The sequence below is a fragment of the Lagopus leucura genome, unplaced genomic scaffold (genome assembly GCF_019238085.1).
Source record: "Lagopus leucura isolate 7727_CA_CO unplaced genomic scaffold, USGS_WTPT01 Super-Scaffold_741, whole genome shotgun sequence".
NCBI classification, from domain to species: domain Eukaryota; kingdom Metazoa; phylum Chordata; class Aves; order Galliformes; family Phasianidae; genus Lagopus; species Lagopus leucura.
The window spans coordinates 5,835,908-5,861,633 of NW_024962256.1; the positions used below are offsets into that span (position 1 = coordinate 5,835,908).

General features: G+C 41.9%; 1 protein-coding gene across 1 annotated transcript in view; it reads right to left on the bottom strand.

The window, feature by feature from the left end:
• Window positions 1–22,830, bottom strand: part of HSPA12A (heat shock protein family A (Hsp70) member 12A) — a 47,467-nt gene extending 24,637 nt beyond the window's left edge. The window contains exons 1-6 of the mRNA XM_042863899.1: window positions 22,793–22,830; window positions 10,293–10,378; window positions 8,013–8,140; window positions 3,604–3,790; window positions 2,607–2,711; window positions 242–358 (exon numbers count right to left, since the gene is read on the bottom strand). Coding sequence (XP_042719833.1) covers window positions 242–358; window positions 2,607–2,711; window positions 3,604–3,790; window positions 8,013–8,140; window positions 10,293–10,378; window positions 22,793–22,820 — 651 coding nt within the window. The 5' untranslated portion in view covers window positions 22,821–22,830. The remainder of the gene's footprint in view (window positions 1–241; window positions 359–2,606; window positions 2,712–3,603; window positions 3,791–8,012; window positions 8,141–10,292; window positions 10,379–22,792) is intronic.
• Window positions 22,831–25,726: the final 2,896 nt, after the last annotated feature.

Consider the following 25,726-nt stretch of genomic DNA (forward strand, 5'->3'; position numbering starts at 1 on the left):
CTGCAGTGAGGGACACCAATACACAAAAGCAAATACATAAAAAGGCATTTAAAACGTGAATACATATGGTGTGAAGCCACTGCTTTGTTGAGCTAAATTCTCTTTCAGAGTTTCTAGCCCAACTGTTTCCAGACTAGCTTATGTATTTTATATTCGTGCTAACTGTCCCAAATACAGTTTAACATTTAGCCTATCAAGTAAGGCTTTAAAGGGTATTTTTAAGCTCACTCTGTAACCTTACCTTGTAGGCAGCTTGTCTCATAAACTGCTTCGCAGGCTGCTTCCAAATAGCAGGCACTGTAATAACCCATCTTACTTCAGTATTTTCAAAGTCTGAACCTGCTTGGTCACTGAGCTCCTAAATAAAGAGAAACAGAGGTGAATGTAAACTGATGGGCGTCAACTTGGTAAGAAAATATTTTCTGCAGGTTCCAGCAACAGAAACTCTTTTCAATCCTTTTTCTGCTACACCTATGCTACAAATCCAAATATTGAAATTATTACCAACCTTTCAAGAATGCTTCACTGTGCCAACAGCTAGGATTAGGGCTGACACTTTCTGAAGGAGGCCCACAGAAAAGTTTACTACTTAACATGAAATAGAAAAGTTACTTTTTCCAAAAGCAGCACGTGCACTGCCGAACATTAGAGAATGTTTACGTATACTCGTAGTCATAGTGGGGGATTTGCAGCTAGTTTGAAGAATTCATGCTTACATCTGGATTAATACACAGAAAAATATCAGAAGCATTGATGAACATTAAGTTTTACAATCCAGATTTTTCAATGACTCCTTTATAAAGCACTCACACGTAAATTAAACTTTTACAACTCAGTTAACAAGGCAAAGTTACAGCTGAAGTCTTAAAAGAAAAAAAAAATCAACTGATTGCTCCTTGAAAATTTTACTTTAAGCAAGCACTGAGGAGTAGTTTAGTTACTTTATTGTTCTTCCCCTCCCCATTAAAAAGAGGAAAGTCTGTATTGCATTTGCAAATTAGGTGATATACTGACATGTTTTGGGAAAGGTTCCAAGTAAAATGTCATTACCATATGTCCTATCTAAATCTCCATCCAAACAGGGAAAGCTTCATAAAGGTGAACAACAGGCCTTTAGAATGTAAAATATGTTTCTGTGTGTGCTGTGCCAAGGTGTTGCGTTTGCTTAGTTATACTGCAGTTTAAGAATCTGTGGCAGAAAAGCAGGACCTCTATACTGCTCAGGGCAGTCGGTATGGACAGATCATAGTCCTAAGCAACAGCATGAACTCAGAAATCACAGGGATGTTATACTGACACCAAGTAAGGATGCAGCCCAGAACAGGCAGCACAGCAACTATGGGGGATTCATATTCACTAAACATTTCCCCAGGCAATGAATGCATGGGTACAAGTCTGTGACTGACTATTCAATGCAATTCCAACAGTCTTAGAAAAGATAATTATTTTGAGTAGTAATGATATGATTGTTCCTTTATGGCCATAAAGGCAGAATAAATTAATCCCATTCAGAAAAGTAGGTTAGCTTTACATCAACAGGGCTAATTTCATGCAAGCACTGCTTAGGATTGTGATTTGGCCCAGAAATTACTACATGTTGGCAGTATACAGTAGCACATCTGAAACTAATGTACACTAAATTCACAACTGGTTGTTTACATGAGACCTTAAATCTAAAAACTATTTACTGGAGACATGTATTTCACAAGAGATTAACAAATTCAATCTCGCGACCCAAGGATAAGATTACAAGTGAGCATTGTAACATTTCAACCAGGAAATGGAAAATGCAGTATATTTTCCAGTTCCCTACCAACACCCGAAATAGTAGCTTAAAATAGGCTAATATACTGAACCTCTTAGCCACACCAAGTAGCCTACACAGATCACTGCAATAGTGAAATCATACTGCTCTCACCATATTAACTAGCAAGTCATAACTGTGGAGAGTGACACTGAAAATTCAACTCACCAAACTGTGAATCAGCTTTTCATAATCTTCCTGTTACAAAATAAATCCGGCTCATCTGACTTCCCTACGATCAGTCACTAAAACAATGTCAGATTGGGACTGCAGAGATTGGAAGGTGCCCAACCAGTTGTGTTTCATGGTGCTCACTCTTCAACATGAGAGAGAACTTTGAGAATGCACAACATTGAATCGTCCCAGCATCAGAAGCGTGGGGGGCAAGACCAGAATCCAGTCTCAAATTTAATTCTTTGCAAGTTAAAAATGTAGACTGAGTGAAACAATGAGCTGCAGCTCCTGCACTTCTAAGTTTTCTCTTCAAATCAACATTTTTAATGATAAAAACAAAGCAACAACAAAAAAAGCAACACAACAACAGAGAAGTTTTATCCCCTAAAGAAGACACTCAGAACTTATTACTATTATTGAACCAAGCTTCCCCTGTGCAAGAGGAAATCACCACAGGACTACTGAGAGCTCTTTTAGAGCGCACAGCCTGCCTAGAGTTTCTACAGCTGCCTTGCTTTGTTTACATCAAATACAACTGAGGTCAAAGCTCAGCAAGGTTAGGAATGTTGTGCTCACATTTATACTAGTGATAAATATAGAGAATCTAGATAAGGAAGCATTATTCTACCTTTAATGCCTGTTCCTTAAAAAATTGCAGGGCGTAAGCAAATATCTCAAGCGCTTTGACTTTTTTGCCATTTGCAGCTGTCAGGTCCGTCTCCATGGTAAGATTCTACATGAAAGAAAATAACTGGAAGTTATTCAAAGGAAAAGGTAAACATAAGATGAATTCTCACTGCCTGAGGAAAGGGAATTCTTCTTTATCCACCTGGCTAGGAAAAAGTGATAAAATTGTTCTGGAGAGGATCTAACTCATCAATTGAATTTCCTGGACTATTACATTTGCTGTTTATTTTAAGCTTTGTTTTTAAACATCTACTGTGTCTAAAAATAACTGCAGGCAGAGAGAGTAAAACAGAATAAGTATTAAATAAATACAATAAAACGCATCTGTAATTAATTGCTGCAAGCTGCATATGAAAGATATTTCATCCAAGTCAAGAGTTAAAAGCACGCATTTTTGGCTTCCCACCAACACATGAAACCAACAAACACCCACCTCAATACAGAAAGTACTGGCCTGGCCCCAGAAATCTAGAATGGTTTAGTGGAAAGATCAACATATAATCATTAGGAGTAATGTCAAATTAACAACATGATTTCCACTTGCAATTATTATGAAGAACTCTGGGCCAATTTGTTCCTGTGCATACAAGATCAGTATGCTTCTTATATTCCATTTCTGCTCTCTGAATAAATTCTCCAAAACAAACTGACCTCATGCAGATTCCCTGCACAGCTAAGAATTTCACCCAGGAAAAGTAGGGATGCAGATACTGAGCTTCTGAGATCTACAACGAATACAAGCAAAACACACTCGCCAAACGCATCAAGAAGCAAAATGAATTGGAATATATTAACTGACATTTTCATTTACTTTATTTACTCTCGAAACAGATCTAAACACACACACATACATATATATATGATATACAGCTCTCTCCACAGCAAGATGATCTGAGCTATAAACGCAGAACTATTAAAGAGTGATAGTTATTACTTACACTAGTGGTATGTAGCTTCATCTTAAACTTCTCAAAATACAACCAGTGCTTCGATTCACTGGGATCCAAGTCATGGTAGAAATCTCTCGCTGCGTACCCAAAGCTATGAAACTTTCTTTCTGGTGTTAAGAGGATAGTAGTTGGTGTCTTCTGGTTGGATACACCTGGATCTCCACCTTCCCATCGTCTGTTCAAGTGAAAGAGCTTCAATAAGTGATATTAATGCTTACAGCAGCAGAAAAATTCAGATACTCTTAGAAAAAATGTGGTAGAATATTGCACTTACTGCTTACCCCTCCGAATATGTTTACATCGATCCTTATAATACCAAAAAGATGGGCTTATTTACATTCAAGAAAAGAGGAATGCAAGTCTCATTTCAGACGATTCAGCAATGATGCTCAACAAGCCACTCAAACCAAAGCCCACTCATGGGCTTCACCTCTTGGATGCCAGAAACACTGAAGAAATGCCTGCAGGTGTTGAGCTCTCTTTGTTGCACACTCTATTCACCTTTATTTACCTTTAAACTTCTAAATGGTAGTAATAATTTTAGATTAAAAAAAACAACAACAAAAACCTGTGAAAAATAAAGCAGACTCCCTCAACCTCACAACAATCCACTGAAATCATGAAAATAAGTATCCTATCTTAACAGGATCCCACAGGCATCTGCAGGATGACCTGCTAGGCACAAAGGTAGTAGATGAAAATAACACAATACTTGTTTCAGAGATCAAATAAGAAAATAAATAACACTGAATATGGGAAGACCCTCTGTACTTTGTGTTAAATGCAGAAGGAATTTAGGAGCAAGTAACAGGAAATTAGGCAAATAAGGAAATTAGGGCAAGTAACAAGATCATAAAGAACTGTATCACAGAGAGCTGTGAGCATTCTGCTTTTCTCCTGACATCTCCATTACGAAAAAAGCAGAATGGAAGAACAAGAAACTCTCGTTAATGTTTCCCCCTGCCCCACACACAAGTACTTTCAGCATGGGAAACAAACACTTACCAGACAACATTATCCTAAAAAAGCACCAGTGGAAAAACTGCTTTATGCTATCAGCTATCATCACAGTGCAGCTCAAAAAGGAACCAAGATCACAAAGGCAGTTGCATTCATTACTAAAACACATGTTGATTACTTTTTTCTGAAGATAGAAAAACATGCTGTCATAACACACTACAGCCAAAGTCCCTGTTCTGAGGTACAAAATGACTGCTTTGTTTTGTGGTTCTTGTTTACGTGACATATGAAGATTATGTAGAAGCACTATTTTTTATTTTTTTTTTCATTTGAACCAAGTGAATCAACTGAAAATTAATTGACCTCAAGATCATGGCAGACCATTGACACAGAAAAATTCAATCTTGGCCAAGCAATAAGCAAACAGGATCTTATAGACTGCTGGGAAGCTTTAAGACCACGCAACTGGATCAAACAGAGTAAAGTGTGCCCTTTTTTGAACTAGCAGCAGTGATGGCAGGGAATCTTCTAGTACGGAGAGCAATCCCACTGATCTGAAAACAGAAACACCTTCACCCACTGGGAAATATTTTGCTCAACTTCACTGGTGCTGCTGCTCAGCCCCACACCTACAGCCAGCCGGGAAGGGCTCTGCTGCAGGGCAGTACTTGCAAACCTCTGCTGGAACATATCTGGGCAACTCCAACACCAGTGAGCATGTCTTACAGCAAACATATGGTTCCACTGCTAATAAGCAGGGGTTCCACAGCCCACAAGCAGAAAGCACCGCCTCTTCCACCAGAACGTTACGTCCCACACAACAGAGAGGAGACAAACTGCTATCGTGTTCACTTGGAATCATTAATGATTCATTGTGAGTCACTGGTGGGAAATTCCATAAATAGGACGTGTACTTAGCTGCTGCCTAATAACAATGCCTCTTTACTTCTCTTTATGGGTAGGCACATTTTTCTCTCCTGGAATAGATACCTATAATACTTAAATGAAAACAAACTCATGCTCCGTAGTACAGGCTGAAATTTTCATTACCATCCTGAGCGTTAGGTGTTCATTTCTGGATGTGTTGCTAATGAAAATCAGACACTGTAACTGCTCAGCAAGTACTGAAGTTCTCAGCCTGTGTTACTGACAAGAGAACAGGAAGCCTGACGTCACCATTTGTAGCCAGAGCTTTAGAAATATTCCAGCATGACATCTTTTCTGGAAAGAAGCAGCTGCAGCCAGAGGCATGTGCACACAAACCTGACTGCTGCATTTCTCAAGGGGAAGCCCAGCTTCACTCTGCTTAATACGGGCTAGCAGGGCTTTGGCTTGCTGTTGAGCTGCTCAAACCAGTTCAGAGTCACTCAAGATCTGACTGTATATTAAAGGCAAAAAGAGACAAAACAAAGTTTCTGTGGAAAGGATCATAAGGTTAAGCTAAGGTTAGAGAAATGCCCTTCCTTACACAGGAATCCAGCTAACAGAGGAAAAAAGAGCACTCCTTGTAGTGAGATGAGAATTTGATCCAGAGCTGCAGCATAACAGGGAAGCAAAGCAGCAGGGTCATCTCACAGAGCTGGATGCCTCCAGGAGCATGCATGCAGCAGAAAGGCAAGCACATGTCTGCCAAGAATCATAGTCAAACAGGGAAGAAAAGAAAGAAAAGACTGAAGCTTGAAGTTATATTGAAGAAAGACCATATGCTCCCTTCTACCAAAGACAGCCTGCACCTTCAAAATCCCATAAGTTTTTCAAAGTTAGGAGTGGCCAACGATGGCCTTGAATCATCTTTGATATTTTTAAGGGAAACATTCTTGAGTATGGGTGGGAAATTTATGTTTACTCTGTAGAAACGTTTGTAAATTATCCTACATATAACCATCATTATACCAAGTACTGGAACTTATTAGTACCTTTTGAACCACTGAAGTCTTAACTCTGACCCAACACAGCTCTGTTCATTGCATCTCATTATTTCGCATTTACTAAAATATGTATTATTTTACTGTACATTTCATAATTCAGTATCTGCTGTATGTTACCCCAAATCCTTCTCTACCAGCAATACATTTTATGAGCTTTCTCAGTACACCTTCAATACTTTTTAAAACTAAAAACATAATACAACTTTGTTATCAAAATATTTTCAATTGTTTGAAATAGCCATTGGAAATACGAATAAGTGCTTTTCCCCATCTAAGACACATTTCTCCTTTCTGGTTGAAACAGACAAATCAGTTTGTTTATTTTCAAATCAGGATCTCAAATAATACCTACAGAAGTCTGAAATTACAACCACACTCTTGTTATCACATGAGAAACAAATAGTTTCAAGCTGTACAAAGTAAAATGCCAGTTAAGATTTGAAACACGTGTGCTGTCCATAAAGCACCTACCTTTCAACATTTCAGTCAACAGCTAAAATCCTGTATCCAAAGGGTTCGAGGGACATTCATAAAAGCAGAAGTTGTTATGCATCATAATGTAGCCACAAAAGTCACAGAAACAACATGATACATAAGACTGAGGATTGCTCAGCTACAGCTCTGGGGATGGTATGCATGGGTTGTGACCCCATCACCCTGTAACCTGGCAGCAACATGTGGTCTGTCCTCTGACTTCCAGCACCAGGCAGCTCCCTGTGCCATCAGCAGAACGTCAGGTGGACTGAATGCAAAAGAGGCCTTAAAGCATTACTCATCCTTATCAAAAATGGCAGGCATCTCTGTCACTGTACAGCCTACTACCATTCCTGAGTTCCCCTCTCTTTAGATAGCATTTCCCATCACCCAGATGTGTCAGATCTCTCTAAAATACAATACAACCACACACAAGGTGACCGTGCAGGCTGACTGCACAATGAATTCTGTCTGCTGGGATTTAAAGACTGGCATTCAGCTAGCAGCTGCACTTAGAAAAATTACAGTATATCATACTGGACTTCAGCAAGTTTGTCTTTTTGCCCTTTCCTTAGAGCAGGTGGTGTTTTTTTAATAACTTCTGTGCCTAAGTTCATATATACCTTTCTCATGCCTGAAATTATCTGTATCTTGGCCTTGTTACAATATAGGCAATTCAAAGATACTTTAATAAAAATCATATAGGCTTTTAGTCATTAAAAGGTCTGAAAAAAATATCAGATACACTACAGAAAGGGATTGTGGCACATCCCCTTTAGATACCTCCAATAACATTTTCTGCATTTGTGGTTGCATTAGACTTACACATATCAGAACTGTGAAGGGAAAGAAATACATCAGATTGTATTGATTTAAGCAAGAAATAACAGAAAATTATAGCCCTGACAGAAGTGTACATTGTTACAACACTAGATAAACCTGGTCACTTCAAGGTACTGCAGGACATAGCTATAGCAACTGCACAGATAGCTGCAGATGGCAATCCAAAACCAAATGCTGCATTGCAGCTCTTACCTCATTACATGAATACATTCCGGCTCCTTGGTGAAGCTGTAGGCGTAGCCACTGGATGTTGTGCCAAAATCAATAGCCACAACAACAAGAAATAACTGTTCTACAGCATCTTCTGCATCAGAGTCCTTCTGTTAAACAGCAGAAGCAAAATAGATGCTGAGTCATTGATTAGTGTAACTGTAATCTGTCTTATCCCTCAGTATTTCTGCTAAGACATGCATCCCACTTCAACGGAAAGAGGAGGAAATAGGAACTTTGCCAAAGCTGCATTCGTGAACAAAGTCGTTGTAAAAACTTTCCGTATTCCCATTAGGGTGAAAATTTAATATACAACTCAATCATGTGTTTGCTAGAGGATATTTTATACACATCCTCTTGAATCAGGAATTCTTCTCATAATCATTTGAATGGCTTCAAGCTACGGCAGGGGAGATTCAGGCTGGACATTAGGAAGTATTACTTTTCAGAAAGGGTGGTCAGGCACTGGAATGGACTGCCCAGGGAGGTGGTGGAGTCACCGAGCCTGGGGGTGTTCAAGGAAAGGCTGGACGTTGTGTTGAGGGACATGGTTTAGTGGGAGCTACTGGGAATAGGTGAACGGTTGGACTGGATGATCTTGAAGGTCTTTTCCAACCTTGGTGATTCTATGATTCTATGATTCTATTTCTTGGCATAGCTGTCATCTTGAAGCACTAGAACCTATAGTTAAACACTAGGTTACAGCGTGCTTTTTTCTTGAACTGAACAAAGAATGCATTTATATCCATCATTGTCTTCAATGGGACTTGGTGGTTTTAGGAGTCACCCAGGTTATTATCTTGACTCTGAGGTACTGCTACCACTCAGAAGTAATACAGATAGAACCACCTAATCTGTAGCAATAGACTTCACATCTCAAGATAATTATTTATCAATGAAGAATTTACAGAAAGCCTCTTTAGGAAATACTCCGTGCTGGTGGTGGTTGTTGCACAAACAGCTTGGCAGGACAGGAACAGAATGAGCTGGTAATACTGGTGGAAAAGCCACGTGCTTCAGGCAGGCGGATGGTGAAGGAGGGCAGTGCACCCACCTGCACACATGCCAGCGTGGTAAAATCAACATGGGACAAAACTGTTGACCTCTAAGTATAGAGATCCTGTTTGAATCCCCTTCTACTGCTGTTCTCAAAAATATTGAAAAGCAATTATTATCTTTACAGAGGAACCACCAAAGGTCCTCAGTCTTTTGCAGCATCCAGCCACCTTCCTCATTAACATCCTGCAGCTTCACAGCTTCATGCCTGCTTCCTTCAATGCCCTTCTATTGTATCTCTACATTTTCCAAGATCATCCCATACGCTTGATACTTCACAAGGGTGTGAGAAAGGAGAAAGGAGCATAATAAGGTTTCACTGCTAATAATGCAGGACTTATTTGGATTCTTCTAATATATCTTTACAATCAGAGGAATATGTGTTTATAGGTCTTCCTCGGGGACCTTAAGAAGCAAATCTAACTTGAAGAGGGAATGAAATCACCAGCATGGGAAAAGTAAAAGCTGTAGAATGTATGGAGAAAGATAGGAATGGAAGCTAAAATAATGAGCAACAACACATGAAATCCCAAAGAGGAATGTTGGTCAACTGAAAACTTCAGAGCAAGAAAACTGACAAGGATAACAATGTGTTCTGAACATGATCACTTGTGATACCAGGAAATACACTATGCCTATATGTGCTACAGATTATGCAGATGACCTTAAAACAGATGGAACTTAATTTTAACAGGAGTGTTTTAAAGTAAAACAAACACTGTATAAGATTAAAATGCATTATCTCTATGGAACATTTGCTTGCTTCTAAAAGCTTACAGGTAGCTATTTTCCTTTGGAAATTAAAGTAGCACTGTTCTGAGCTTCTCTGTCTGCTGGAGAAGATTCTTTTTGCTGGGAGTTCATATTATAGTGTTGAATACCATTTATATACTTTTTAAATATATATAAGTTTTTTATGGGTCTGCATAAACAAATCAGTGAGACAGACAGCGACATAATTTGGAAACCCTGAGGATCAGGAAACCCCTCACTGATATAAAAATACACAGAACAAATCTATTAGCTCAGCAAGGAGACAAAAAAAAAAAGAAAGAAAGAAAGAAAGAAACCAGGATCCTACTGAAACATACGGGATCTCCACCAGAAACTCCAGTAGGATCAAAATTTTATTTGAAACTATGGATAGCATAAAAGGGGCCAGCATGTGAGGAAATCACAGCCTTCCAATGAAACAACTTCCCTTACCACGATATGCGACGGAGACAGCGGAGTGATTCCAGGGTCTCCCAAACTTTTGGCTGGTGATGAGTAAGCAGATGTAGAAACTGCATCTGAAAGGAAACAAAAATTCTTTCGTGTCAGTAAGCAGAATAAGTAGAATAGGATAGCTGCTTTGCATAATATTATCCACTTTTCCTGATGTAACAAACCTGCTGAAAAAGAAAGCAAATTCCATAGCCTCCTCATAAAAGATACTTTTTGCCCTTAGAACATGCTAAGTCCAAACAGCAGCTTTGCTTTTGAAATGCTTGGTCTTCCTGACTAACTTCAATTCTTTCACATCTTAAATCACCACGTTCAATTGCAGAAGCCCTCCTGAATATACGGAGAAGTTCCAGCTAATACAGATGGCTTTAATACCATACACTTACATTAACAGCCTAGGATTAAACTATGTGAATGCAGAAATTAGACACAAGTTGAGATATAATAAAGAAAGACTAATTTTAAGAGAAAAAGAGCAGTTGATAACTGTTTGAAAACACAGTAAGAATAAGTTGCAATTATTCCCTTATGAATCTTTATTCTTAAAATTTCTTCATACTGCCTCTGTTTTTATTCTTCAATACACTCTGCACTGAAACATTTTGCAGCTGTTAGTATTACTGCAGGACAGAACCCAGCTGGGAAAAAGGAAAGCATTATTAACAAATCATCAAACAAATATTTCTGTCCTGCACACAATACTGACATTTCATTTAAAGGAATAGAACAACTAAGTGACAAGTACTGTCACGCATTATTTGTATTTTCCTTTCTTGTATTTACTCCATGATGACTGAAAAGAATTAAAATAATTAAGCACTGAAGATTCAGATGGGTTCCTACGTCACATATTATTTCATGAAAACTACATAACTTCACAGAATGAATGCAGAAAAGGTGCCAATACATCCTGCAAATGTTCATTCCCCCCACTCCCAGATTTAAGCCTTGAGAGTTCATTGAGCTAATTAGATGTACAGCAGAATTATTTAGTAAGTCTTTAAAAATGAATAATAAATGTTAAACAACACATTAAAAAAAAAAACAACAAGTGTTTACCTAGCCTACTTGGATGTACCACACAACAAAATGCACATGGAAGTATGGCAAGGAATTCCTAGACCTAAGACTGATGAGTCAGACCATTAATGTAAGGTAGCACAGGAGCTGCTCTGCAAGAAAAGACCTTACAGCTACTTTTCAGGGAAGATGTTTCTGAGTAGACAACGATGGGACAATCTGCTCATCAGAAAGTTTTCTTCCAAATCCTAGCATTGCTCTTCCAAAAATGTTTACTTTTGTTAGTTACCCAAGTATGCTGAGTTAGATGTTCAGAAGCAAAAGTAGAACATTCATATTCCCCATACAAAGTTCTTCAGGAATATATTACATTACTCCTTTTGTGGTAAAGTACAAAAAGCCATAGGCAGCACAGAATCTGCCTGTGACAGCAGACAATCTGCTTGATTCATCAAGCTCTATTTGGATCAGATGCTGTTATCAGCATCCTTAACCATGTGTACAATTTCTTCCTCTTTTCAAAACAGATTTATTTCTGTACCATCATCACAGCTTTTTTTCTTAGAACTGAAGAAAGAGACAACAGAAGAAAAAGAAGAATTCGTTTCCTTAGTTTCCTAAGGAAAAGAATTAGGTTCCTTGCATCCTGCTGCCTTTCCTGACTGAATCAGAACCAGCAGCAACCCTGCCTGAACCGATTCACAATGCTGACTCAAATTTTTGCAGTATGCTGCATTTCCCCTCTTAGGATACTCCTATAGAGGACAAAAAGGTAGACATCAAACTACTACTAACAAATATTATCTGTATCTCCAGTGCTCCTCCTTGTTACCAGCTCTTTTACCTGTTTCAGCGCTCCAGTTTCAGCATTCTATTTTCCAGCCTGCCTTCAGTTATCAGCCTTCACTGTGTGTGCCTGGAAAAGCTATTCATTGCTCTCTACAAGACTCATAAAATCCTGTGTGGCAATAGAGGTGATTAAATAACTAGTGTGATATTCATATCCATCCAATGAGAGCAAACTAATTTGGATGGAGTTCTATCAAGAATGTACTTGACCCAATTAATTTGCAATTATCCAGAACTATAAAATCTATACACAGGCATTTGCCATATCTGCAGGTATAAAAACTTGTAGCAGTGAAAACACATAAAGCACAGACCAGAGGGCTGTCACAGCACCCCAGAAAACATTACCTAAAATAGTGAGCAGATGAACAGAATTAGGTATTTTCAACCCAAATCTTTAAAATAACTGTCCCTTTCAGTTTCAGAAAGCTCTTGAGACTTATGCATAAAGGTTGAATTTGTGGGAAGGTTCACTTGTTTTAATTCTGATAAACTGCTCAATTCTGCTGGAAAGTTAAACTCTCTGTGATGTACCAGTATTTGTAACTAGAAAAAAAGCTCCTTCCAAGAACATAACCATTCTGCACTATTACTCCCTGTTATACTGCACCTCAGTAATGCGCTGCTTCTGCAATGCCCAGCTAAGACAAGCAGAAGATGCACTCCATTAAACCAGTTTATTTCTTAATATCAGTAACTAATCACATGCAATAATGGGGGCAACCATAACTGTTTTAACATCAGAGTTATAAAAGAGGCCTTGACATTACCAGAGTTTGCAGAACTAACAAATGAATCAGTGCAGCTCAGCATAGTAGGAAGTCAAAGCCATTCATCCAAGCTGCTGGCACTTACACAAAATAGCTTGCAGGTTAGTTGCTCTGGATTTAATGAGTTCTACAAATTAGTGAAAAGGTAATCAAAAGCACGTGAAATTAGGGAATTTGTGTGCTATCTGCCCTACACAAACAGAAAGGTGTCAAAATAAGCTTATGCATGCGGGAGGATGGGGTGAGTTGGTGCTTGCTTAGGGGAAAGAAGTGCGTGTGTCATAATTTTACAGATCTTACACGAAGAAAAGTAAATGCACAGATATTCCTGAAGGAGTTGCATATTTTGGAATCTCTTACTTGTAGGCAAATCTGAAAGAAAGCCAGAGAACGGGCAAAGGGTTGGAAGGAACCCTATTTGGAACCATGCAACAAACACCAGTCTCAATTGAAATTGACCTAGGAGCCAATTTCTCCTCTAGGCAATTAAGAAAAAGAATTACGACCAGGGCAGTACCACAGTATTTGATTCTGTGATACAACAGTCCCTAAATTTTATTTTGAACCCAAATTTAAGTAAGCATTCAAATACTTAGATCAGCATTTAAAATAACCTTTCTCTAAGACATGACGAGAGATTTACTTATTTCCACAGTAAATGCTTGTAAACATTCACTTGAAATACAACTGCCAACACTGGAGGTTGGATAATTTAACTAAGTATGTATAGAATTAATTCAACCTGTCACTGCATTTTCTGACTTTGGTCCTACCCTAAGGAATTGCCCAAAAATGCATTCTGAAGAATAGCAGCTAAAAAGGAGAAAACAGAGAAGCCTATCTCTTTCACTTCTTTGAGGATCTTTTTGTTTTGTTGGGTTTTTTGGTTTTGTTTTAATTCAGAAGTTTCTATGCAATTCCAAAACCCTGTAATATTTGGGGAAGTGATAAAATGATGACACCAGCAGATACTGTATTAATAATGATCCATATCCATTATTTTATTAGCTACAATTGCTGCCTTAGCCGATTTTATCTGTATTTTTCCTTCTTTTTATCTAACACATGCAAGAGTTTATTTTCCATGGTTTCCTGCAGCAGCTAATCAGCTTAGCTTTTCCTGTTTTTCAGTAAACGATTGGCCACGTTTTGGTTTTTCACCTTAGCTTATGACAAAATGCAGCAAAGGAATAAGTTTCAAGACTCCCAGAATACTCACAGAGTAAAAGGAAAGTCCACAATATTAATAACTCAACTGATGCGATGGCTGCGACAGCAGTGCTGAACCTTTCTGGACCTCACTCACTTCCCAGGGAGGATCAAGCCTCAGGACTCGTGTGCACGTCTTTGCTAACCCTGGAAAGTATGTCATGTCCCAATTTACGCATCTACAGGTAACTTCTATTAATAGGATCCTACCAGAGTGGTCACAAATGCAACGTTTGCTAATTCAACTCTTTCACGCTTCTGTGAACCAATGAGAGGATCGATGCTATTCCCTGTTTCAGGTGAGAATTTCAGCATGTTAAGAAGTGTTTTCACAATAACATTCAAATATAAATGAGTATCCCAAAGTCATTTGTTTCAATCCATGACCAAAATGTAATGAAATTCATTTCTTGCATAAAGGCAAAAATCTGGCTGAGCTTGGGGACTTCACTGGGACAATCAATAGAACACACTCTTTTCTGGAAGCTCCCAAACTGAGTATTCCTGCCCTACACAATCCTGACTCAAAAGAAAAGCTCCAACAATCCATTTTTGGTTCGTATAATTCACATCTACTGTTCCCTATGCTCAGCCAAGCAGCCTCTTGGTTATTTGCTGGCTGATGAGCCAAATGGTCCTGCCACTATTGCAGGCGATCTCCATGGGTCCAGTAAAACCAGGTAAACCGAAGGCACTGTGCTCAGTTTCACAGATCAACCACTTGCACATAGAATTATAGGATATCCCAAGTAGGAGGATACCCATAAGGATCATCAAAGTCAAATCCTAGCTCTGCAAAGGATCACTCAAAAATCAGATCTTATGTCTGAAAGCGCTGTCTGTATCTTAGGGCAATTTTTCTGGAATTTCCAGCTATCCAGAGGCTGGTAACAATGACTACTACATGTGGATCTCATTCAGTTTGCTGGTTATACCAAAACCTTGATCAAATTCTTCATTTTTCCATTTGGGTAACATCTCTGGATTGAAAATAAAAATGGATGTGCTGAATGAAATACGGGTGTAGAGCAGCCATCATGCAGCAAAAGAACAGAATTCAAAACATGGCTTTTCATTCCAATCACTGTGTATCATTTTGAGCATCAATAATCATTTTGCTGCAAGCAAAGCTTGCTAATGATGTTTGCACAACAGGGAAGGAAGGGCTTTCCATATTGCTATTAGTTGACAACTGCTGCACTGGTAGAGAAAACCTTATTCAGCTTTTCATTTTGCTGAGACTTTGCTTTGCATTAAGCACAAAATGTCATAGCTTCCAAATGTAACATGACAACCTAGAGCAATTTTACTGCAATACAAAGATGGCCTTTGAAAATAATTATAGAACAACAAAAAGAGAGAGATGGGAAAAAAAGCAAATACAAAGAAACACTTAAAAGATTCTCTTGCATAATAAAAAGATATTTCCTATCAGAACTAAGAACCTCCTGCTTCTACTGAACCAAGCGACACTACTGCTATTAACATCAATGGAATCAGAGCTCTTTGTTTTAAAATGCCAGTAGGCATCCAGCTGGTTTGCTAAAGACTGCAATGCACTTTCCTTCTCTGAATACAGCCATGGCAAATCCCTGAGACAAATCCAACTTTCCTGATACTCTTTCATAACAACTGGTTACTCAAAGAACTGATACTCATTGCCCCAATATCAATTACAGCACAGTAATTTTCTATAGCAAGAATTCTGCCAATTTTTTGATACAATTCTGAAAATCAGAAATCTCATTATGAGCTATGAACTTTCTCACTTACGCTTCTCCATTGTCTCCCATTATGATCGCAGCTTGACTGGAGGTGTCTACTTTTTCACTATCTACCAAGCTTTCAAATATCATTCAAGCCTTCCATATTTTTGCTAAGACTATCAGAATACAATCCCACGTCCATCCCATCCCTCATTTTGTGGATAACATTCATTTTCCCGCACCTCACCAGCAGAAGGAAAAAACAGACACTGCCTACTTTTTGTGAATTTAATTTAAGATGAAAGACACGCACAGGAACTTGCAAAAACTTACTGAATATGCCAGGTGCTGTAAGTTCAGCTCTCCTCTCCTTGGCAGTATGTAGGATATTACCTAATTTGATCTGACCTCCCTAGCGCATGGTAAAGTGGACTTCAACAGAACTATCAAGCACTCTCCATAACTGGGTCTGTAAAACCTCAGCCAACTCTTCACCAGACCCAAGACTTTTCTCATGTACTCAGAATCTACCACACCCCAGAGCCTGGGGTTTGAGAACTGAGCAGCAGCAGCTTTGTACTGATTGCTCACTTCTGACCTCCAGCTCTTTTGCCCCAAGAACAAAATTGACTCTGCCTTATGCATCGTAAGGAAAAGGCATTTTGCTTTAGCAGATGCACGTTGTGATAAATGTGGGTTAACAAAAAATTCTGTGGCTCACTGTAGCGTAAGACAACTCTGCACAATCATTCTAATTATTCCACAGACACAGGTATGCTACAGGCACCTTTAACACACAGTAAATAACCTCCTCTCTCCTCAACAGGCTCCTCTGAACCTGCTTCCTTCAGGCTTCCTTGCACTACCAGCCCCCATGCAAGCAGTTTTCTTTATCACTCACCTCCTCCCCCCTTGTTTCCAAACAGAAAGACCTAAGCAACAGAAAACAAACCACGCCAATAAGCAGAATCTAGATTCTTTGAAAAGAGAGCTTCCTAGAAAAGGTCTCCTGCCGCTTCTCTTTCATCAACATGTCTGTCATCATCCACCTCATCTACTTGGTTCACTGCAAGGTTGTCAGGAATGGCACTAATAAGATTATGCTCCAGTTCCCAGGACCACACATAGAACAGAGCATGTGCGATGTTGGTCACTTGGGGAAATGCACCACTTACCAGCTGAGAGCGGGCTGGCTTGTTTTTTTCCTTTAAAAAACAATAGGAATCAAATAAATACGGCACTACAGAATTCCCTGTCTTACTGCGAGTTCCTACATAAGATCTTCTCGAGATGTAATTACATCCTGAAAACAAAGCAATGCTAGATTTTCTTTTCTGGGTGAAGATATTCAACGGAGAATTAGTCAAAGACTGAACAAAAATCACCGTTCAGTTTTTCTGTATCTCTTGTCCAGCAGAGGAAATAAATTTGTCTCCCTGTCCCCCCACTTCTCCTTCAAAAGCAAGCAAACTAACAAAAACTAAGGAAAAGAGCTATATGAATCCCTTAACATTCTTCAAGGCTGAAGTGGGAAAATAAGAGAGCACTAGCTGTTGTGCAACTGCAAGAAGCAGTGTCAAATCTGACAATCCATCAGCAAAGTCATCTGTGAATCTATAGTCTCTGGGTTTTGATTTAGATTGACACTTCCCAGCTAAATCAAAAATAAGTTTGTGTTTCTTTATTCTTTTTAACTTACAGTCTTGAGAACACATTTGCCATCAGGCTTAAAGGAAAATACCTTACGGGGAGAAAAGTGAAGGACAGAAGAGAGAAAACTGATGTTTAGGATCTGTGGCACAGATCATAAAATCATGCAGACACTGATTAAAATCAATTTCCAGAGGTTTTTAATACCAGCACCCATCAGGACTACATTCACGACTACGCATACACATCACACAGAGGCCAACACCAACCTAGGAGACAGCCAACTGAAAAGCTGTGCTTCCACAGGGACAAGCACAGGATCCAGCCTGCTATGGGTAAAACCAGAAGCTGAGTAAGAAGGAGAGCTACTCTAAAAGGACAGGTTTGAATTCAGCAGTTCCATTATGACAATAGTGAAAGCTTTTGCAAATGGCATGCCCTACTGGTTTGATTACAGCATGTGTTCTAGCGAGGTATCCATGGAAACTTAAGAAAGCGATGTTAAATTTGTTGGATCTATTTGGAACAAGGGAATGGGGCCATTTGCCAGTCAGCCTATCATAACCACAGGTACTTTGGTCTTTAAATAGAGAAAAAGCCTCAGGAGTCCTCAAAGATGAAATCTGCAACATCAAGTTGTCAGGAATGCATTTCTCAAACAGCGACTAGAAGGTGGTAAGAACTGAATAAAGCAACTGTGATTTTAATGCTCTCATTATCTCTGACTAAAGACAAACAGCCTGGCTGCAGTAACAAGGGGGGATATACCCAAATATCCACTGTCCAGAGTTCATATGAAATGGGAAGAAAAAAAACCATGAATTAAAAAAACCTCGTGACAAAAGGCCATGCTGCACAGGCAAGCTCAGAGCACTCTGAACTTCAAAATGGTTGGAGTACACACAGAGACTGAGAAACCCTTAAAGAATGGTGCAGAAAAGCATCATCAATGTAAAATATATCTAGACAAGAGCAAGTCAAAGCAGAATTCATAGAGGATCTCTATGCTGCTTGCTTCACCCAACACAAAAACAACTTGCCTCCTTCCTCAAGGAAACTACAGTTGACTGGGGACATTTCTGTAACAGAGACGGTAGTTCTTCTGAGATGATAGCAAATAATCTTGCACAGATTTCAAGCAAATGCTGCTATAAAACTGCATTCATATACATGCTTCTTTCTGACTGCAAACAATACAAGCTGATGGAAACATCTCTCAGAATTCCTAGGAAAACTGCATCTCCAGGGCACAGACTGAGAGTCGGCCAAAGCTTACAGAATTACTGATGGAACAAACAGAGGAAGACCCTTCCGGGTCCCTTGTATTTGCAAATTAAGATACTTCCAGAGCCAGTCCACGCGCCCAAACCACTGCTGAGTGAACCCAGCAGCTTCTATCCATAAGCAGAGCACAGCAGCATGCCAACAGCGGGGCGAGCCAACGCGGCTCCCCGTGCAGCTCCCTGTTCCTGACATACCCTGATGCTGCCCTTAGCAAAGGCATCAGAAGACAGGAACAAAGGCTTTCCAGTCTCAGCGCTGACCTCCAGATTCTGAGTATTTTTTTGTTTATTTACTTTTTTTGTTAGAATTGACTGCATTTTCCTTTTCATTTACACAAAATCCTCTCTCAAATCCCTTTGAGGCAGACTTCGAAGGAATTTCCTGTTTTAATACGCACTGCCATCCTAATTTTAAAACAGTGAAAAGTTACTGCTTCAGTAATAGTTACAGTAAAATTTAAAACTTGCATATGTTTATTTTAAATGCATATCACTATGTTCCTTAACACAACAGCAAATGGGTCATAGTTGACATATTTTGAGTAATGAGATCTATGGAATGTTCTTTTTAAGACCAAAAGGCACCCGGTGGCTGAGCAGAGGCAGCCTCAATCTGATGAAGCCAGGAGCCAGGACCTCTGCTGCAGTTAGGAACATGAAGTCTTCACGTACACTAGTGGCACAGCAGATCCCTTCAGTTCATACTTGACAGCAGCTTTCTCTGAGTGCAACATCAACATCTGTGACCTCATGTTACAAACCAGCTGTGCACTTTTTCAGTAAAACATCTGTGAAGTGAGCATACCAATTACAGTCACAACTGATGGACTTCAGAGTTCATTCTTGAAACAGATTCCAAGTCTTCCTCTTTTCTAGTGGGAAAACACAGCTGAGTAGCCCTGCACGAATGTGTCGTAACTTGGAGCTTCACCCATTTCTACTGCCAGTTAGCGAGGGTGCTTAACAGGAGAGCAGAGGATAAGCAGGGTGGATTTAGGTTGGATATCAGCGGGAAGTTCTTTACTATGAGAGGAGGTGAGGTGCTGGAACAAGCTGCCCAGAGGGGCTGTGGATGCCCCATGCCTGGAGGTGTTCAAGGCCACACTGGATGGCAGCCTGGTTTAGTACTGAATGCGGAGGTTGGTGGACCTGCCAGACAGGGTGGTTGGAGATTCATGATCCTTGAGGTCCCTTACAACCCAGGCGATTCTGTGATTCTGTGAGAGTGACAACTGTCACTCAGAAGGTCACCACAGAAGAAGCTGAAGTCACTTCTGAATGCAACACTCAAAGACTCTCATGATTTCACTGAGCTGCTTACGGCAGATCTCAACAACTACCTTACATATAAATAAATAAAAGGAATAGAGCCAAGCTCCCATAAAAAGTTGTTTCAGAGCTACTTGTGGTCACGACTGTTCTCCTCCTGGGAAGTCACATCACTTGAGTGCCATGCTGTTTATTCCTTACCCATTTCTCTGTTATCATTCATTGAGGGCCAGCAGTGCTTTTTAAAATACTGGACTAAGCTAAGCTGCTCCTTTACAATATGTAGACTAAAATAGCCACAGAGAAACACTTCTAAGCTATAAATGTTGCACTCTTTGGAGTAAATGACTTCTGAAATCCCACCTAATACAACACCAAAAGGCAGAACTAATTCAGGTACAGAAAATGGAGGTGAAGGGATTCAGAAGTGACATCATAGCAGAGTACAGTAAAAAGCATTTGGCAGAAAAGAGCACGAGGCAAGACACCAGTCAACTCATGTGTAACCCCAACAACAGGGACAGAGTTAGAGAGCAAAACAGAACCTACACCATGACATTTACACCTGCAGATCAGATCTTCTGCAGCTGAGGCAGCATTCAGGTCTTCCTGCACAGCATCAGCCTCCTGGGGCTGCTGACTTCAGCTGCATCCAAAGCCGCAGCCGCGTCCGAGCCGCACTGCTCCCAGCTCTGGGCCAGCACAGCGGTGTCACGCCATACGAGTGCTGAGCAGCGCAGGGCCTCCCTGCAGTCAAACCCAGCTTTGGGGAAACCCCGCAGCTCAGAGCAGGGCAGCTCCCTGCACTGCTAGGCACCCGCTGCTACCCCAGGGGAATGAACTGAAAATTCACAGGGTGCGTACAGTAAAGGAGAACTGAATCAGCATCACCCATTGGCTGACCAGCACTAGAAGGCAGTACAATGAGAAGTTCCACATGCAACAGCTCAGGGGCACAAATGACTGCATCGAGGCTCACCCTGAGCAATCTGCAATCTGCAGATACCGCAGTGCTGTGCTGACTGGAGATATAAGCGATGGGCAGATTCCGCATGCAACGCCGTGCTGTTTTACATACAGACCTCTCTTCTACGCATTGTACTACGCTGCAGTAAGTGGCTGCAGCCCCTGGACTGTCAATACAACACCTACTAAATCACATTTTATCCCTGAAGTCTTTCTTCTCTGACAGCTTCAGCATTCCAGAGAATGGAAAGCACATAAAGATTTCTGGCACAGCAAATCATTGATTTACTGCATGACATTCCATCTTCTAGCAAAACCCCTCCTGAACAAATTCTCCTTCTGTCACAAGTCACTTATTCTCAACACTGCCTTGCACTAACCTTGCAGCTTTATTACAGCCAACAATATACAGCACTCTGTCACCTAACACACAAATGTCACTCTGTTCCTTCCTGTTGTCAGCTACAGAACTGTCACAGGTACCTTCAAACAGAGTAAGCACCAGCAACTTATACATAAAGCATTAAACATGTACATGATGGGGGTGAATATGCAGTAAAGATCTTGAAAATTCAACCAGTTTATAAACAGTATTATCTGTACTGTTTGAAATGGGCACTCTTTTATTCCACGTGTGCTACAGTTTACCTCTTTTATTTAAAGTGCTCCCCAAATCCCACTCACAGATGCACTTTTTTCTTCCTTCTCTCCAACAGAGAACCTCAGTTTTGGGGGGAAATTTTGAAAACAGGCCTCCTGAGCATCACAAGTTCTCTGTGCAAAGAAGGCTCTGCTGTCTTCTGTAGGAAATCAGTCCATAAGGAGGCCTTCTGACCGGTCCTGTGGCTGGTGCTTGTCTGCACCCATCTGAGTCACCATCCCCACCTGCAAAACAGAGCTGCATCCCCAGATGTGCTGAGGCTTACAGCTGAATAAGCTCATCAGAAGAGCTTTCCTTTAATTTATTTCCAGGATTTGTTGCTGCAACCTACCTCAAGGGAACTTGCTTTATCAGGGGCTTGGACTGGATGATCTCCAGAGGTCCCTTCCAAAGCCCACAATTCTTTGATTTGTACTAACAGTCTTTTAAGTTTCTCTGTACACATACCACCACCACCCAAGGCTCAGCATCCATTTCCCCAGTCTCTACACCATTCAGTGAGGAAGAAGGTTTGGAGAGACACAATGAGACGAGCCAGGTTAAGCCCACACTGTCCTTCGGGCTGTTCCCCCAGCCACGCATTTACAGCATCCCCAACAGGAAGGGATCATCCCCGTCCCTGCGGAGCTCTGCCTGTCACCGGGCGCGGTGCGAGCATCGACGGACCGCAGTGAGACCCTCCCTGCAGGCCCGCGGGGAGCAGCCCCTTCCAGCCGCCGACCCGCACGCACCGTCCCGGCGCCTCGCCGCAGTGCTGCCTCCCGCCCGGCTCTCCTAGCACACCACAGCGATGCCCGCATCCCGCTCTCCCACTCGAGCCCTCTCTCTCCCTCCCGGCCGCCGGGCGGGACGGCCACAAAAGGCCTCGGCGGCCGCATTGTTCCCGCACCCCGCTCCCTCCCGGGTCGCCGCAGCGGCTCCCCGGGGCTGCGGAGGGCGGCGGGATCCGCTCCGAGCCCCGGCTCCCTCCCGAGGTGCCGCCCGCGGTGCTCCGCAGCGGGCAGCCGGCCGGGATTCCGCCCCCGCTTCCCCTCCACCGGTCCCGGCCGCCTCCCCCCGCCGCGCTCCCGCATTGCGGCGAATCCCCCCGCCTCACCTGCCGCGCCGCCCTCGCTCTCCGACATGGCCGCCCGCCGCCGCCCCGCGGCTCCCTCAGCCCGCCGCTCACCGCTCCCGCCGAAGCATGGGCCGGCCACGGAGCCCAGCCCGGGGGAGGCTCCGCCGCTTCCTCCCGTCCCCACCCCGCCGCGCCTTCCTGCGGGCGGTGCCGCTGCAGCCAGGCCCCGTCGCTGGCAGGGGGCGGCGCGGCCCCTCCCCGCTGCGGGCCCGGCGGCGGCTGAGCGAGGAGCGCTGTGGCTCGGAGGGGACGAACGTTCCGCAGTCGCTGACAGGTTCCCCACAACCACAGACTGCGGGGTTACCGTCACAGCACCGCAGTGCTTCATTGGCCTTTGGAGCGGGCTCTTTCTCGACCCGTGTCCTTCGGAAGCTCCGATCCCGCTCATTAGCTGATTCCCACCTCTGCAGGACCTGGGAGAGAGGCACGCCCACGGGCACTTGCACCACCATTAAGCTGTAAAGGTTTTTCCAAAGACGCTATAAACCCGAGAATAAAAAGCCGATATCCTGCAGCCAGAGCAACCGTTACCCTGTTCTCCCTTGCTTTTCGGGTCCAGTTCTCCCTTATTTTCCAGCCTCAGCAGCCATTCAAATTGTGGAAGCACTGCTTGCAGTTCTCGTGGAACAAACAAGGCTACTGACTGCAGTGCAGCTCCTTACTGACTTCCAAGCTCAAGAGATCACTGAGATTCACTGTAAATTATTCATGCCACCAAAGATTGCCCCGAGCCCTCTCACCAGAGGATCCCTTTGAATCTCTGGAGGACTGGCAAAGTCTGAACCAAAGTCTGGGTGCTGCAGATGCTCGCTCAGCACATTCTCCTTTTTTTTCCCCCCAGGTTTCCTCCCTGAGTGCACGGCTATGAGCAGAGCCCTCACTCAGCCCTCATTCATGCAGCTCCTTGCAGCCATATTCCCTCTGTGAAAGACCAAAGGTGCAATGCACAAGGTAAAGCCCCAGTGAAATGCTTCACGTGCTCACAGTTGACTCACCTGGAAGGCCTGCACCAATCCTGTAGGCACCACAACCAACACCTCCTCCTGAAACCCAGAGAATATACCAAACTCCTCAGCTTTCTGCCTCTCAGAAGGACGTGGTGAACCGCTGAGGAGCAGCGAGGGACAGAGCAGGAACAGCAGGGGGATGGCAGCACTCCGCCAACCCCAGCCAGGTGCTGAGCTTCTGAGGGGATCAGGCTCCCAAAAAGTGGGGACAGTGTGCCCCAGGGCTGCTGCTTCTTGTGCTTCCCTCTGGCTCCAGGCCACGCAACAAAGGGAACATCTGGCCAATAGTCTGCTGTAATTGCATGTTTAGTCAAGCTGAATATTTATGCTGTCATCAAACAACCTCGGAAGTAAGAAACCAAACAACTTCAACACTTGTTTTCCTGACAAGAGGCTTAAATAGCAGAAACTTCTGCTTCAAACTAAATGCACTTCAATAGTAATTGACCGTAGGCTTTAAAATGTATTGGGATAATTAATGAAGGAAGGAAGAAAAGAAAAAGGAGTAATCAAGAAAAACAAACATGCACCCAAATCGTATACTTCCAGGAAGAAAGCCTGCCATGCAGGCTGCTCTTGCATGATGCTTCAAGCAACAACACACATAAAAATAGCATTTGCTGGGTACAGACATCCTTCTGAATGTCAAGGCAGTGACTGCATTATTCAATATCAAGCCAGGTTGCCTAAGCTACGCATTCAGCTGTAGGTGTTGTGAATAATGCAGAAGGAGAATATTTGAAGGCATGTGACTGCTAGCTTCAGAAATAAGACCCTTCCCAGAGAGCTTAGCATCTCCTTTTAAAATCTAATGAGAGGAACTGGGGGAAAAAAATGTATTTGTGGTAAATTTGGATTTTTATTCTGAAACATCAAATATTCGACTAAGGCACCTTAGATTTTGTTTTGTTTTATAGAGATAAAAATGAATTACGCAGATAAATTACAGAAAAATTAAGGAATATACTATTTTTTCAACTCTCTCAACTGAAAGCAAACTTAAAATTGCATTTCAATCTAAAGAAAGAACACTTTGAGAAAGGGCTCCCGTATCAAATGAACCACTCTGGAGCTGGAAAGACTTTATTTTGATTCCTTAGGAACTTTGTCACTTTTATGGTTGTTTTGATATGTTGTTTGTAATCTGGTTGGTTTTAGAGGTTGAGATTTTGTAAGCATAACAGGAAGTGAGTCTAAATATAGTAAATCAAATGTAAAAATACTGCAGATAGATTTTGAAAGGATGGCAAAAGTAAAGCCATCTACATTCTCAGAATACCTGTCCTTACACACATCCTTATGTCCTGGATGAGCTCATCAGCAGGTGTCCTAAACAAGATTCAATGTTAGGGTGGGCTTGGAAAGAGCTTTGCTTCTCAGTGAACAAGCATGAGCTGGCTTGGTACATTGCAGGGGAGCAGCAACACAAAGGAAGAACCTTTTTTCCAGCTCTGAACCAGGCAGTACTGCTAGGCTACCAAAGCACCTACCGGCATTAAACTCTAGCAACCAATCCAGTACTTCACAGGGCATTACTGTGGCTATGCAGAGGAGCACGATCACTGCAGGAGCTTGGGTTTCCCCTCAAGCACCTACTTGGGATTGACACCTCTCAAACACATCAGGAACCGTGATTTCATATCCTCTTTTGCAAACACAGAAAGTGATCTCCAGAAAGCTGCAGCGGCAAACATTCAGTTCCTCACACAAGGGGCTCAGACACACAGTCATAAACTTCCCATACAAGAATAATAGCTGTCTGACCTCACTGCTTCTAACGGAGCTGCTGCATAGATGTTAGCCATTAGCATCGATGAAAATTTCATGAGAAAGCAGCAGATCACTGCAGTGCCCTCTAAGGGCCACACTCACACGTGGTGTGTGCTGCACAAATCTGTGGCTAGCC